At 41.0% G+C, this 16,335-nt stretch overlaps 1 protein-coding gene across 2 annotated transcripts in view; it reads left to right on the forward strand.

Moving 5' to 3' along the window:
- Window positions 1–15: 15 nt before the first annotated feature.
- LOC135263665 (lymphocyte cytosolic protein 2-like) overlaps window positions 16–16,335 on the forward strand; it is a 24,093-nt gene continuing 7,773 nt past the window's right edge. For both annotated transcript variants that reach the window (XM_064351960.1, XM_064351958.1), the window contains exons 1-9: window positions 16–5,933; window positions 9,454–9,516; window positions 11,649–11,695; window positions 14,266–14,331; window positions 14,499–14,524; window positions 14,641–14,681; window positions 15,537–15,741; window positions 15,864–15,970; window positions 16,094–16,160. In XM_064351960.1, the coding sequence (XP_064208030.1) occupies window positions 5,856–5,933; window positions 9,454–9,516; window positions 11,649–11,695; window positions 14,266–14,331; window positions 14,499–14,524; window positions 14,641–14,681; window positions 15,537–15,741; window positions 15,864–15,970; window positions 16,094–16,160 (700 nt within the window). In that variant the 5' untranslated portion in view covers window positions 16–5,855. The remainder of the gene's footprint in view (window positions 5,934–9,453; window positions 9,517–11,648; window positions 11,696–14,265; window positions 14,332–14,498; window positions 14,525–14,640; window positions 14,682–15,536; window positions 15,742–15,863; window positions 15,971–16,093; window positions 16,161–16,335) is intronic.

Here is a 16,335-nt window from a genome sequence, read left to right on the forward strand (position 1 = left end):
TGGATGTAATATACTGAAAAGGTAAGGCTGTGAATTTCAGGCACAAGTTAAAATTATTATTATTTTCTTGGAAAATGATTTTGCACCTTCCCATACCGTTGGTGTAATCAGGTTGAGAATGTGCGATGAAGGACCCATTTCGGGTTTTTGTTGATGCACAGAACTTCTGTGCCTTTCCTTAACTCTTTTCATCTCTGACATAAGGTATCTGAATTGTTCTGTGTTGCTCTACATAGTTTCTTCATTAGTTAAATAGTGGTTTAATTTAAAAGGTTTGCTTAACTATTTCTCCTGAGTGCAAGTCTTCTGTGTTTGCTCAGTTGCCCTTTGTCTAATATTACATTTTGTCTAAAGTTCTGAATTCACTCAATGTGAGAAATATGCAATAAGAGGAAATCTTTAAATATCGGTAAATACTTTTTCACAGTGCTTTAGACCTTAATTGTAATTTAGAGGGATTTAGAATGACGAACACACTGGGCTTTTGTCTGCATTTTAGTTCATGTTTTGGCAGCGACAGTGCCCTCTGGTGGAAAGCCTGAGAGCCTTCACAATCTCTGCATAAAGGGACTTCTGATGAACTATCAGGGCCTCTATATATATATATATATATATTTTTTTTTTTTTCATAAATTTTTGTGGAATTTTGAGTGAATGCAGCAGTCTGGAGCTCCATGTCTGTTGTCAAGGGGCTAAGATACACAAAATCCTGTTAATGTTCTGGTAAGTTTATTTCAGGTTGGCCCAAAGTACTTTTACGTTGCATTTTATTTGGCAGACCCTTTATCCAAACCGATGTGCAATAAGTATATACCGAAGGTCATTGGAACTACTACAGAACACAAGTTCGATTGGGTACAATTCTTAAGTATCAGTTATCCATAACCATGAACATCAAGTCTAGTTCATGCAGTAAACATAGGCTAAGTAAAGTTAGTAAAGTTAGTCAGTAAAGTTAAAAGCTAAATGAAAATGCAAGTGTAACATGAACACAGTCAGAAGAGATGCGTCTTCAGACCACGGCACAAAACGGGCAATGGCCGAGTGGTTTGTAGAGCAACGGGGAGTTCGTCCCGCCACTGGGGAGCTGGGGTGGAGAAGCTCCATGGTCAGGACGAGTGAGAACCATTCACCCGGATGGCAGGAAGTGAAAATATTTTGTACCCATTTTTCTTCCGTTAATTATATAAATGTCACAAATTACTTTCAGAAAAAAGTGTTGTATCTATTTGCATCTTGTGTAGATGCATGATGATATGACATCATGGTTTAGATGTCATTCCATCCACTAGGTTGCGGCACTAACACACTTGCTATGAAAATGGAAGATGTGTCCCCTGAGGGGTGGTAATCAGGCAGGTTCTCATCTGTAATTTTAGAGGGCATTCTGATTAAAACTGCCCTGTGATGGACTGGTGAACTGTTCAGGGTGTATTCCTGCCTCTCTCCCAGCGCACGCTGGGATAGGCTCCAGCACCCCCCCGTGACCCTGACAAGGGATAAGCGAGTATAGATGATGGATGGATGGATTCTGATTAAAAAGTTTTTAAAATCACTGGGTTAGGATTCCTGCTGTCGGGTCATATTGATCAAAATGTCTGACTCTAGTTTAGGCTGAACAGCACTGAGAGGCCCACTTGAATTTATGGAAGTGGACAGGGGAGCCGGTAAGAAAATTAGTCCTCCTCTTTGTCTGTCAGATCCTCTGACTCAGCAGTCGTGGGCTTGGACTCAAACTCGAACTGGAAGTGAAACTCATGCGTTGTTTAACAGGAAGGGAAGCAAAGCTGACCCACAGTCCCGCTGTACCTCACAATCCCTCGAAACTCTTCAGCTCTTCAGCTCATTTCTGTTTTTTTCCCACCTCAGTTTTTTTGAAGGTGGTAACTTCTTGACCAAGTACGCATTTATGCCTCAAACACATTTCACGTTTTTTTGGTAGGTGCACTTTAGGTAGGTATAATTTTTTCTCTTATTTGCTCAGTTGCAACAAAGAAATATAAAAATAATAACCCAGAGTATTCAGCCTGTTTACCGTCTCATATACTTTTCCATGGCTGCACATTTTATTCATAAAACACACAAACCCCTATCTCCCTCCTTAGATCTTGTGTAACCTGAGAAAGGTCAACTATGCTGCAATACAAACATGTACGGCAACAGTCTCCAGGAAGTGGAAACTCTTCAGCTGTGCAGAGATGTCTCTCTGCGCTGTACCACCATGCAAGCTCAAGCAGCAAACCTGCAGGCCTTCATGCTGCGTGTGGGCGTGTGCCAGGAAGCTTGTGCGTTCCCGTGACAACACTGCCATCAAAAAAGTACTATTTTTAAACTTTAAATTCCTTCACTTCACTAAATGCTTCTCAAGTTCATTTGTAGCAGTAGGACAGCTAGCTAGTTACCAGCCTCTCAACTGATCATGATTTATTAAGTTTCTCTCTTTTGTTGTTGTTGTGGCAACCAGAGGCAGTTGCCGTGGAGGCAGTGCATTTCGCGGTACATGATGTCATAAACTTTCCCGCTGTGGGAGTTCAAAAATGTGTAATTTAGGTCCCCATGCAAAATAATTCCACTTTCGCTCAACTGTAATTATGCACCATCTATGCATATCTATTTATCTTTGAGACAATATGAAAAAATACCCCAAATGCAAGAGAAAGCATGTTTAATGCATTACCTGCCTCCTTATGTAATATGGATGCCAACACATACTGTACATTATAATCTATTTATTTTTACTCAAATTGCTACCTCTCTCTAATGGGCTGAAGTATTGAGATGACCTAAAATGGGGTTATAATTTATATTTATGACAACATGTATTGCTTGACACATTTGCTGAGATCATTTGAATCATATTGCACCCCTTTACTTAACACATATTGAACATACTTTGTTGTTATCACAAGCATTTTATGCATCAGTTTCATCCAAATACACAAAAATTGCAGTTAATATATATGTAATCTGTGTCCCCCTACCAAAATAGTGCCTCATCAGCCATGATCAAAACACACACTTTGATTAAACAAGAGACTTGCCCATTGCCTCAAAATAAATCAACAGCAGAAGACTCACTGGCAAAATTTAAACAATGTGAAAAAAAAACGTAGTACTGTATTAACTTCCCATTGATTACCATACTAGAACATTGGCATACTCAAAACTTTATTGATCAGATTAAATAAATGGGGCGACATAGCTCAGGAGGTAAGACCGATTGTCTGGCAGTCGGAGGGTTGCCGGTTCAAACCCCGCCCTGGGCGTGTCAAAGTGTCCTTGAGCAAGACACCTAACCCCTAACTGCTCTGGCAAATGAGAGGCATCAATTGTAAAGTGCTTTGGATAAAAGCGCTATATAAATGCAGTCCATTTACCATTTAAATTACATGAACTGAATTGTGTTCAAAAACAGTCACCATTTTAAATCTGGCCTGTATTCTTGTTTTATGTGACCCTAGATAACCCTCAAACAGCTTTTGACCAGAATAGGCCACAGAAATAACGTAACGAAGTAAATTTGGACAGGACGTATGAGAGGGCTCGAAGTTCAGCTTTTACATTCTGCAGTGTGTGAAACCAAAGCGAACTGGCTGTAACTCTTCATGTGATCTTGCTGTGGTTTGAACACAAATACAGCATTCTCTCTAAGTGCTACACTGGGGCCCTTTTTGCACAATGTCAATCTCCCATTTTTAGCCAGCCGTACCTTTTTCTACAGGTGAGGAGACACCACTAGGCTGAAGAAAAGGAAAGATTTTGTCTCTGTGGGAGTATCAATCAACTGCCGAGTTTCAGATCTGGCTGTCAGGTTTCTGTACTCATTGCAATTTTGTGGGGGCACAACTGTATTGGAATTATCTTCCAAGTGCAAGTGACCTGACGGTCACGACTGTTATAATATGAAAACATCTGTGTTGGACTGCTAACAAATCCAGTAATAGTAATAATAATAATAATAATAATAATAATAATACATTTACAAAGGCCACTTCACAGGGAAATCTGGATAAGACACATTGTGAAGACGGTAAAGAATACAATTGATAAAATAATAGAGACGTTTGGTTGTAAGGACAGTAAACTCAATCCGAGTAAATCTAGTAAATCCAAGAGGGAGAACAGAGGAAACGATCACACCAGAGGTTCTAAACTGTGGGTCACAACCCCATGTGGGGACACCTGAACATTTTGGGAGAAAAGGGTAATTTTTTTGTCTCTTGAAAATGTGTGAATGTAGGCCACTGCATGTGGAACATCAGAACGATCCAGCTATAATAAAGCAGTGAGGCTCGAGGGGCTGGTGGGATATCGCCAGTATAGTCACAGCTAAAGGGTGCTGTTAGGCAGGAAGTATGTGCGTGGGTGGGATGTTGGGGGCATGCAAAATTGTGAACATTCATTTGGGCTTTGGGAACCTCTGGGTAAAACATTCAAAAAACTAAATGATTCTACTCTTGTCAGTCGCAGTCAAAGAAATATTGTGCATGCTGGGTATTCTCCCTGAGACAGGTCGTAAGGACGAAAAGCCTTGTCTTGAACGTGTTAAGCTGATCTGCCCCTGTCCATTCTTTTATTCTGTGTGAGTGAAACATCCAACCATGCATCCGTTTTCTAAAGCACTTATACCTGGTCAGGGTCATGGGGGGGTATCGTATTGCTGTTCGCTGCACTGCTGTACAGTTCATACAAGTGTCTTGGATGGCAAGAACATATTGCAGTGAAAATATTTTCAAATATATGACTTATTTTATTATTATTGAACGCCCCTTGTAGTGTAGGTTTTGGCACAGTGGACATGTGAACATGTGGTTCTTGAGGTTTGGACGAGAGACTCGTGTCTTGTACAGGCGACAGAACAGGACTCGCCCAGTCTTCAAAAGATAAACATGCACAAGCAGCAAAATACAAAAACGTTTCTCTTTGAAAGATGATCAGGGCCCGATGGCCTTCTGTAGGTACAGGTGGCCTGTATTATGTCAACAGTAAGAAGCATGAGTTTCAGTGTAGATGGAATCTTTTGGAAATTTTGTGAGTCTCCGTGCTCAGCAACGACACTCATGGCGTTTAATGTGATTTCTGCTCACAGCCACTGTACTTCCCCTTTTTGGCTCTGCAGTGGTGAACAGGAAGCGCAGGAGGAAGTTATTTTATTTTGGTTGTTCTTTTTTTCTTTTTCTCAGTCTCTTCAGAGCGCTCAGTGGCCTGTGCCTTGTCTTACTTTCTTGCCTTCTGAACGAATTTTTCATTTTCACGTTGTTTATTTTTTTGTTTGTCAGTGGATTAGGGGGGTATCGAGGAGGGTGGGAGGGAGGTTGGGGTGCACTTTCAGGATTTGGATTATCCCGGCCCGTTTTTCTGGAAGCGTTCCTGACCGCCTCGCCTTGCTTTCAGAGGGCCCCCGTACCTTCGCACCAGACGTGATTTAGCAAGAGGAAGCATTTAGCGCCGCTAGCTATCAGCAAGCCGCCTCTCCCTTTTCGTCATCGCCTCTCGGTCGTTTTCAATGCCTGCGGTGGCGTAACATCATCCTAGCCTCTGTGGCGCACGGACCTAAAGCCCCTCCTCTCGTCTCCTTACCGCGAACGCCAGCTGGGCCCCGCACTTCCTTAGCTCGCAGCGGGATCGAGAGCAGACTGGGGAGCATAGCGGCCGGGCACGGGGAGCCATTTTCTTCGAGGCCTTGGTGTCGAGCGCGACCAGGCGGGAGTAAATGAGCAGAGAGAGCGCCGCCACTGCCAGGCACTCTTTAGCTTTCGCCGCGGTACGTTTCCTTTTCGTCTCTCTCTCTTTTTTTTCTCCCCACGCGGGGGCCTTCTCTGTCGGGCTCGAGCGGAGAACGACCAGGGAGCAACATGAGCTTCGACAGCGTGCCATCCAAGGCGGAGGTGATGAGCTGGAACCCTCCACAGCTGGCAGACTACCTGAGGAAGGTAAGGGTTATGAGGCATCTTCTGTTTTTGTTTTTTTCCCCCTGTCAAGGTCTCTGGGCTGGGTCTGTCTCAGCTCCCCCCTGGTGGAAATCATAGCTACCAGCCTAAAATGGAATCCAGTTGAGACCAGTTTCTGCTCCAGCTAGATATCATCTGGAATTTGGTGACAGTTTGTTGTCCATACCAAGCTGGCTCATCAGCTGGGCATGATCTTGCCAGCATGGTAGCTATCTCAATCATCATGGTGCAAGCTTGACCAGACCAGCTTTAAACCAGGCTGGTCCAGCTTAACATAACATAACATAATATAATGTAAGACGAGAACAGGCCATTCAGCCCAACACTGCTCGTCTATTCCTACCACTAAACTGTACTTAATGCTTAGTTTGCCTAAAAGCGAAATAGTATCTGGCACTGTATCAAGCCGGGCCTTGAATACCCCCAGTGTTTCTGCCTCCACTACATGTCCAGGCAAGCTATTCCACACATTGACCACTCTCTGTGTGAAAAAATATTGCCTAACGTCTGTGTGAAATTTACCCTATGCCAGTTTTCATTTATGTCCCCTCGTTCTGCTGACTGAACTCAACTTGAATAATTTCCTGTAGTTCACTTTGTTAATCCCCTTAATAAATGTAAAAGTCTCAATCAAATCACCCCTAAGTCTCCTTTTACTAAGCTTGAAAAGTCCAAGCATCTCAAGCCTTTCCTCATAACACTTATCTTTTATACCCGGAATCAATCCGGTTGTCCGTCTTCGGACCTTTTCCAGCGGCTCTATATCTTTCTTGTAGTCCCCAGAACTGCACTCAATACTCTAAGTGTGGTCTGACAAGGGAATTGTAGAGGGTGAGTATGATCTCCTTAGATTTATACTCAATACTCCTGGCTATGTATCCCAGCATCCTGTTGGCTTTTTTTTTACTGCTACAGCACATTGACCAGACTCTGGCTTTGATCAACTATAATTCCCAAGTCTTTTTCTACATGTGCACATTCTAATTTTGTACCACCCATAAAGTAATCCTGCCCTATGTTTTTATTCCCCACATGTAGAACTTTACATTTAGATATATTGAATTTCATTTGCCAGGTTTCTGCCCACTTCTGGATTATGTTTAAATCTTCTTGGATTACTTTAGTAGATTCCAAACTGTTGGCTAAACCTCCCAGTTTTGTATCATCTGCAAATTTAACCAGTGTACTTTCAATGTCCGTGTCAAGGTCATTTATGTAAATGAGGAAGAGCAGTGGACCCAGCACCGATCCCAGTGGAACTCCACTTCCCACAATACCCTGCTCAGATAATATTCCTCCTACTACTACCCTTTGTGTTCTATCCCTTAACCAGTTCCAAACCCACTCTGAAATGCCTCCTGTAATTCCTACTGTCCTCATTTTGATAATGAGTTTGTCATGTGGCACCTTATCGAAAAGGGCGCATTTTGGATCAACCTAAATTATTATAATATCATAAGCCTTGCCCCCATCCAGACAACGTTGGCTAGCTTCTCCTTTAAAAGTAAGAAATGGTCAGGTTTTGTCAGGCATGACCTTCCCTTGCAGAAACCATGTTGGCTATCCCTTAGGATGTTGTTATTTTCAAGAAATAATTCTAGTTTGTCTCTAATGATTCGAGTATTTTGCATGTGATGCAAGTTAAAAAGTTTCCTGGATCAGTACGGTCCCCTTTCTTATATATTGGTATTACAATACCCTGTTTCCAGTCATTCGGTATTTCTCCAGTTTTTAAAGACAGTCTAAAAATACTTGCCAGTGGTTTAAAAATTATCTCCCTTAACTCCTTTAGTACCCTTGGGTATATGCCATCAGGGTCTGCTGCTTTATTTGTCTTTAGTTTATCTAATTTACCTAATACTTCTATATCCCCTATCTGCCAAGACATACCAAGTCTGAGTATCTGAGTATTGAATACGCCCTCCGGCCAATTAGTAACCTCTTCTCTGGTGAAACTCTCAACAAAGTAGCTATTTGGGGCGTCAGCAATATCCTTATTTTTAGAAAGAAGTGCTCCTTCATTATTTTTAATGCCCTTAACTTCCTCTTTAACTTTTCTTTTCCTATTGCAGTATTGAAAGAAACATTTAGGATTACTTTTAGCATCATCTGCATTTTACCTTTCATAGAGCCTTTTGGTACCCTTAGTTCTTTTTTAACCTTAGAACGCATATTACAACCAGTTTAACGCAGCTTAAAACCAGGCTGGTCCAGCTTAAACCCAGGCTAGACCAGCTTAAAACCAGGCTGGTCCTGCTTAAAACCAGGCCAGACCAGCTTAAACCCAGGCCAGACCAGCTTAAAACCAGGCCAGACCAGCTTAAACCCAGGCCAGACCAGTTTAAAACCAGGCTGGAATCAAGCTGGACGTTCCCCCCGGGTGGTCACTTGTGCTGTTATGACCCACTGCAGATGGACAGAGCTGCTCCTGCTGTAGCTGGGAGTCTAAGGCTAAGTTCAGATCAATGATTCGCAACGAGACGAAACGGTTTTAGAATGTTGCAGAGAAAATTGCAGCGGTGTGAACTGGTTAGTTGCAGAGCAACTGAAGTCGTTGCCTGGGGTCTCAAAAAACCCACTTTGTCAAATCCCCAAGTGCAGTTTTAGAACATTTACAATCAGTTGTCTTGGAATTTTACAAGTTGCATCCAGTCTCAACACTGAGGTGGTGGACTGGATCTACTTGTGTCTGATCGTGAACCAGAACCTGCACGTGGACCAGGTGTTATACCTTCGTGCCATGCTTCATGTCCAGGGAAGACACAGAAGGGGGGAGAGAGAGAGAGAGAGAGAGATTTGAGATTTAAAAACTCATTTTATTGGGACATTGTTCAACCACAGAAATTACTGTTCTTCAAAATAAAAATAATATACAAGCAACATAAAGAGAAAAACAATTAACAAACTAACCACAGGCAGAAAAGAGAGAATAGATAGAGAAAAGAGAGAGAGAGGGGTATATATCAATAACTTAATGTAATATGTTAATGTTAATGTAATCAATGTTAGATATTTTGGCATTGCTTAGGGATTATAGTTGTAATTACAATTTAAAATATGGCTCCTGTTGGTTTCTGCTCAAGCCCTTACAGAGAAAGGTAACAGTTTTTGGATTAATTTCAACTGGCTGTTGGCCCAAAGCACTCAGTTGCTTGAAATGATAACTCTTTGGTTAATCCTTTAACCATGTGATTAGTATGTACTTAACTGAACATTCTAATGCTGATGGAACAATCACTACTGGTAAATGACAGCAATGAAGTTTTAGAACACTGACGTAAAAATTCAAAAGAAAAAATGAGATGGTCATTTGAAAGGAAGTGCCAGTCAAATGAGATTAGAGATAAGAATAAACTAATAAATGAACTAATAAGTCAATAAAGAGTGTCTTCTGCTGTCTTGACCGCACAACAGACAGGTTCTTGTAAAGGTTCTCCTACTGCTTGACAAACAGCACTCAACAGCTTTCATCCAGCACATCACATTCACCTTATGTTTCCAGATGGACCTGGGTGGCTGTGACAAGGTCATCATGAAGTGCGGAATGAATGGGCGAAGGTTCCTGGTGAGTTGACGTCTCTGTCATTGTTATCATCCACTTTAACCTTAACTTTAATCTGAGATGGCCAGTGCGGGATGGACTCTGCTTCTGTTGCCAGGTTTGTTCCCAGGTGAATTTTTTTGTCCTCCACTGGGGAGTTTTTACCTCGCTTGCTTTGCTTTTTTGGGGATTCAGGCCTGGTTTTCTGCCCAATTTCCTTCTGTTTCTCTGTAAAGTGTCTTTGTGACAGTTCTGTGCTATACAAAATAAATAGAATTGAATTTAATTGAATTTGTGAATGACACCTGCTAAGGCACTTATTTCAGACAAGCTACTGTACACCTTCAGATACCTCACAGTGTTGTGCGCTCTTTTTTGTATCCAGCCAAAAAATTGTGAAAATTGTATTGTTTTCACTGTTGCTGTTGGCTGACATCCCCCCCCCACTTCTACAGTAAATGTGAATTCACGGAAAGAACTGAGGTTAAAATAGTTTCCATGACACCCTCCGGCTTTAAAATCACACAAATCAGGACTCATCTTATAATAATAATAATAATAATAATAATAATAATAAACTTTGCTTATGTAGCACATTTTGAACACATAGTACATTTCTTTATTTTACTATTCTATTTGCCAAGTGTGAGTAAACACACTTCACTGGGTTTGTTCTGCAAAAAGTGTAATCAGAGCTGATTGGACGTGGTGGTGGGCATTGTAAAGGACTCATGATTCCAGTTAAGCTAATTATGCATGGTATCAATGACCAAAATGAGGAGCAACATCTGAAAATGACTGTGTATTCTAACTTAAATTCAATAGGCTTTTTCAACATTTAAAAAAATATTAAAAGAAAATCATTCAACAGGTTGAATATACAGTTTGAAATAGGTCACGGTTTTGGAAAGGTATAGGCCTACATGTAAAACACTGTAAATTCTTACAGTATGATTGTATAGTATCAGTGTACAGCCATATAGAAAGTCTTGTAAATAATTACTTTCATTGGAATGAAGTAACAGTAATAATAGTAATTCATAACATGAGTGGTATTTGGCTTTAGTTGTGCTGGCAGACAGAATGTTCTGAACCAATCAGGACTCTCGATGGTGTAGCATGCAAGTCAGAATGCCACAAATAGGAAGCACAATGAATCGTGGCCAGACCCATGATGCTTTGGGTAGCCAGTCACTGAGGAAGTGCTAACCCTAACCAACACACCCTCCCCCCCCTCCCCCACCCTAAACAGTTCCTGCTCATCTCCACAGAGAGAGAGAGACAGAGAGAGAGAGAAAAAGAGCAAGAGGGGGAGGGAGAGAGAGAGAGAGAGAGAGAGACTGACAGACAGACAGACAGACAGACAGAGAGAAAATTGAAACAGAAAAACACTTCCTGATGGAATGCATCAAATGTGACCAAATTCGCCAAAAATTCTACCAAAAATTGATCCAGAAATGTCCACAATTCGATGATATACCCAATGACGATAGATTACCCTTCCTATTAGGAGAAGAAAAAGGTTGCTGCATACTAGCAGCACAATTTATGTTCTCTTGCCATTCTCTGAGGGACAATGTGTGACCACCTCATGCACACATTTACACACAGCATACACGCGTACAAGCAGACACATATTCACTCATGCACACAACACACAGATAGTCAGACAGACACACACACACACCTAACATCACTTACTGATATTTCTGTATATATTTTTATATTTTTTATATAACAAATTCACATTCTCGGATTCATTGTATATAGTTGTATGTTGTAACCACTGCTTTGGCAACACAAGTGCCTATATTTGTCATGCCAATAAAGCACTTTGAAATTGCAATTGAAATTGAAAGAGAGAGAGAAGCAAGGCAAAGGACAGGTTGGTTTTCGTAGCGTGCCAGTTGACTTGTGCTACTTGGCAAGACAACTAGTATCGTCTCAGAAATTTGTTTAATATTAATGACTGCCGGAAAGAAAGAAAGGAAGGAAGGAAGGGTGGGGCTGTGAGGAAGAGAGAGTGAGGGACTTAACATTTGAAAAAAATCCATTCTTATTTTATAATAAACTGTGTGGTGTGTGTGACTCTTCCTGAGATGCTCGTGGGCAGGAATACAGGCGCTAAACAGCACGCTCTTCTCCTTTCTTTCCAGAGCATGACGGACAACGACGTTCAGAAATTTCCCAAAATCCACACCCCGTGAGTCACACTCAATATTCCTTGGTAACAACAGTGCATCAGGAACGTCAAATGCAATCAGGTGTCACTGACACAGCGGTCTCCATAGCATGGTAACTGTAGAGTGAATTGCGTTATTTTTGCTGTATACTTAAGGCATTTAAGAGATCAAAAGATTCATATAAGACAAAAGCATAGACAATCAGATTTTATTTCATGGTATTTCCATGCATATGTGTTTTACCAATATTCACCTTTGGATGTCAAATTCAAAGGCCTTAAGTATATTGAAAAAATAACAAATTTGCCAAACAAACACTGCTGCCATAGTTTTGGAGGGCCGTTAATTTCAGTTGTGCACTGAAGTCATTAAATACAGCTCAGAAAGACATATTTTCATTTTCAGGAAATGCAACCTATTATCACATAAAACATCGCCAATGTAGTTTTTATCAAATGTACTTAAAAACAGAGAAAATTGTTCGTTTTAAAAGAACTATTTTTAGTATTTTGGTGCTGCACTGAGCTGCTTTCCCCTTATCATAAAAGCAATTGTTGTCATTTTATGAAGTTGTTTCAGTAAAAAGTACCATGGCCAGGTTCTTTGTAATGGTGAACTATACTGACCAAAGCAACTGTACGTCTCTTTAACTTACTCAAATACTTTTTTGGATAGGTACATTGGAGTTCTGTGACTTCCGGTATATTGCCGTTGGCTAGATGGACAATAATTGCTTGTTGGATAAATTGAGTGTATTGAGTATTCATAGCACATGTAAACGATGCTGAAAGAAATTAAAATTAGTGGTGTTATCCTTTAAAAGTCAATTACAGTTCATGCACTTATCTAAGTAACTTTGTCAGTGCAAAGTTGAATAGCATGAGAATTCCTCCAGTCAATACTGGCATTTGAAATCTGAGCCTCTTCTGCTAAAATCTATAGAAGGTGAAGATGGTATGGGGCGGCTGACGAACTTTCTCGGGGGGGCACTGTGATGCAATGTATTGCAGTGTTGCCTAATAGCAAAAAGGTCCCGGGTTCGAATCCCAGCTGGGGGCCTATGTGTGTGGGATTCGCTTGTACTCCCTTTGTTCCTGTGGGTTTCCACCCAGGTTAGGCAGATTGGTGGATTTAATTGCCTGTTGTTATGTGTCTATGAGTGAACGGTGTGTGTGTGTGTGTGTGCCTTGCAATGGATCTGGCTCTTTGAATATAACCCTAGAGTATGAAGCAGGGGCCACAAGTGATCAGTGATGCTTTAGAGCTAAAGTGAGGGAACCTGGAAGATTTAATGGTAACACTTTACAATAAGGTCACATTAATTAAAAATTCATCTGTAAAGCTTTGTTTAAGTATTTGTATATCATTAATTCATGTTAACAACCACATTAGTTAATGTCAGTGCATGTTGGGATTACAAAAACAGTTCATGTATTTGTTAATGGTTAAGTAATGATAAGTTTAACTTATGTTTTGATAATATATAAATAATCATGTAACTAATAGATTAGTTAATTTGTTAATTACTAACTAGATGTTTAATGCTTAATTAATGTATTTATACACCACTAATTCATATTACCAACTACATTAGTTAATTCTAATTCATGGGACCTAATTGTAAAGTGTTGCTAATTTGTTGCAGCAGTGAACACAAGCCCAAAACCATGGTTGCAATTTCACACTATTCCCCATCTGTATTTGTAAAGCCAGGGATTTAATGTGTATACATTTAACATGGTTTGTGCGCAGCTATGGCCCTGCTTGTTTGCAATACAATGTTTCATGTAATCGTGGAAAAAAAATGTAATCTTGAAAAACAATCTAAAAACAAAGACTGAGAGACTAAACAAATGCTAATCCTCAGATGTACATGTGTAGGAATGGAAGGGTATGTTTCAACGGTGAGGTTCTGTAAGCTAATTTTAGAAAGAGCGAGCGCGAGAGAGAGAAATGTGGAGAGGGGGTGCATACAAAACAGGGCAGTTCTGGTACGTTTTTACCACATCCTGTCAGAGCAGAAATCCAAGGCTATAGACAATCCTAACTCACCAATCATGACTCTTGACAGCGAACATGTGATATGCTATGAACACCTGATCAAAACAATCTAATGCTACTGGTAGCATGAACCCCCGTGAAAAGTTATGAATTACATGCTATTGCAAAATATGACATTTAAAATTTTTGAAATGTAAACTTACATGTCAAAATGCATTGCATGCACGAAAGACGCTTGAAAATGCGGCTACTTTCAAACAGAAATTACAGTTACCTACATGAAACATTTTATAACATCAGTGGGGAAAAAATACGATTTATTTATAAATCTACATACATTGCAGTAGCAATAACATAGGCTGTATCTAATACATGCTGTGTCCCAGAATTTGGAATTCAGATATATATTCAAATACATTTGTACTTGTATTTTTAGCTTTAACTTTTGCATGAATGGCATAAACTTTACTATGACATATTTTGTTAGTAAATAGAGGGAGGAGCTTCTAAACAGGCACTAACACACAGCATACAAATGTATGACTCTCATAAAGCATTATATAACACATATTTGCTTTCCTTGCTGTAGGCTCATCTCTAAAATCTGCAAGGAAATTAATAAGAAAGAAGAAAAGAGGGGATTCTTTCCAAAAAGGTAAACTGAACTATGAAGAAAAAACAGACAGTGCTCGCATATTATCAATATTGTTAATTATTCCATGACCTAACAATTTCAGTGCAAATCACTTGAGTACAAAGCCACAAATGTAAAATTTGATCCGAGTGTATGATAAAGGCTGTGGTTTTCTGCTTCTTCAACAGAACGGTGCAGAAGTACCCAGAACCAGGTACAGTAGCTTGCATTTCCATACTGCCGTTGTAGACGAATGGTCATCAAGGAACTACTGACTGGATGGAATGTAAATGTGGGTCTGCTTCATTTTGCACTTCTGTCTATTTATAGTCGCTGTTCCAGAGGATGTTGGCTGGGATTCGGAAGAGTTTGTGAGTCAGTCCGTCGTGTCTGTCTGTTAAATCTGTCTCCCGCCTTGGTTTGTCACATCTTATATCCTCTCATGGTCATAACCAGTGTCCATGGGTGTCACAAAGGCGAAGTAGTCTGTTTGAATGAGTAAAATGCCTGCACAGATATTTCAGTTGAGTTGTTCCTGAAAATTTAGTGATTGTTCTGCTTTCAGAACTTCACACGATATCCACAATCGAGCCAATTAATCTTAAAGAGAAAAATACTTTTGACTTTAACATCTGAAAACATACTGGAGAGCCACAGGGACTGCTGGGGTGCCCAGCCCTGGTCCTAGAGAGCCATTGTCATTCAGCGCTTAGTTGATCAATTAAAATCAATTAAGCCACTAATTTCTCTGGTTTCCAGAGACTGAATTTGCTGCTGATTTTAATGTGAAAATAAAAACCAGGACGCCTTGTGCATCTCCAGAACCAGGGTTGCAGACCTCTGATTTAGGCATTTATCGAATCAAACTCAAAAACTCAACATGATTTAAAATACAAATTATATATGTTTTTAGTTAAATAATAATAATAATAATAATAATAATAATAAATTGCATTTATACAGCATTTATACAGCGTCTCACACTCAAAAAGCGCTTTACAGTGATTGGGGCAAAGTCGCCTCAACCACCACTATTGTGTAGCACCAGCCTGGGTGACGCACGGCAGCCATTTTGGCTCACCACACATCGGCTGAGGTGGAGAGGGCAAGAACCATTTCTTTTAGCTAATTAAAAATCAGGAGACTAGGCTAATTAGGCTCATATGAGCTGAAGCAGTTCAGGCTGAATGCCATGCTGTTGTTTTATTTTTTTTTAAATTCTCCAGGATCAAAGCGACGACGACTACGAGAGTCCGGACTCCGGCGGTGGTGAGGGCAGCGGGGGGGACTACGAGTCCCCGGCCGAGGAGGACCCCCAACAGGGAGGTGGGGACAGTGACAACGACTACGAGCCCCCGCCGTCCGAGCCCCCCGACGAACTGCCCCGTCAGATATGCCCCGCCAAGCCCCTGGGGGACAGTGACTACATAGGTAGCGTGATTGCGTGATGGGGGATAGATAGAGAGATAGATAGATAGATAGTGTTCATGTTTCAGTGTGTTTTTCTGTGTGTGTGTGTGTGTGTGTGTGCGTGTGTGTGCGCACGTGTGTAGATAATACTCGGAATCGTGGGGTGTCAGTGAAGGTGCCCAACAACCAACCACCCGTCCCCCCCCAGCGACCAGGGCCCGGACCGCCCCAAGTCAATCTCCGCTCGACCGTGAGTGTGATCTCTCTCTCCGTCTTTTTCCCCCCAACCCCTCCTCTCTTTCCGTACCTTCATAATGTAAAATACATCTCCATCTCCTCCTTCCACCAACCAACCCCCTCCCCCTTTCTACAGCTGCCCGGGCCCCACCCTCCCAGACGAGAACAGTCTCCACAGCGACCCTTCCGGCTACCAAACCAGCGTAGGTCTCAATGTTTTTCTGAATGAGATTCTCTTGATTCTTTGGCCCTGAGTAATGCAATAACTACTCCTTTACTGTGTTCTCTGGCTCACTGTTAACATTTCTATTGCTCCCATTATACTCTACTGTAAAAACTCTCTCTTACTCTCCCCATCTTTCGCTCTCTCTCTCTCTT

Source organism: Anguilla rostrata, chromosome 9, assembly GCF_018555375.3.
Source record: "Anguilla rostrata isolate EN2019 chromosome 9, ASM1855537v3, whole genome shotgun sequence".
Classification (NCBI taxonomy): domain Eukaryota; kingdom Metazoa; phylum Chordata; class Actinopteri; order Anguilliformes; family Anguillidae; genus Anguilla; species Anguilla rostrata.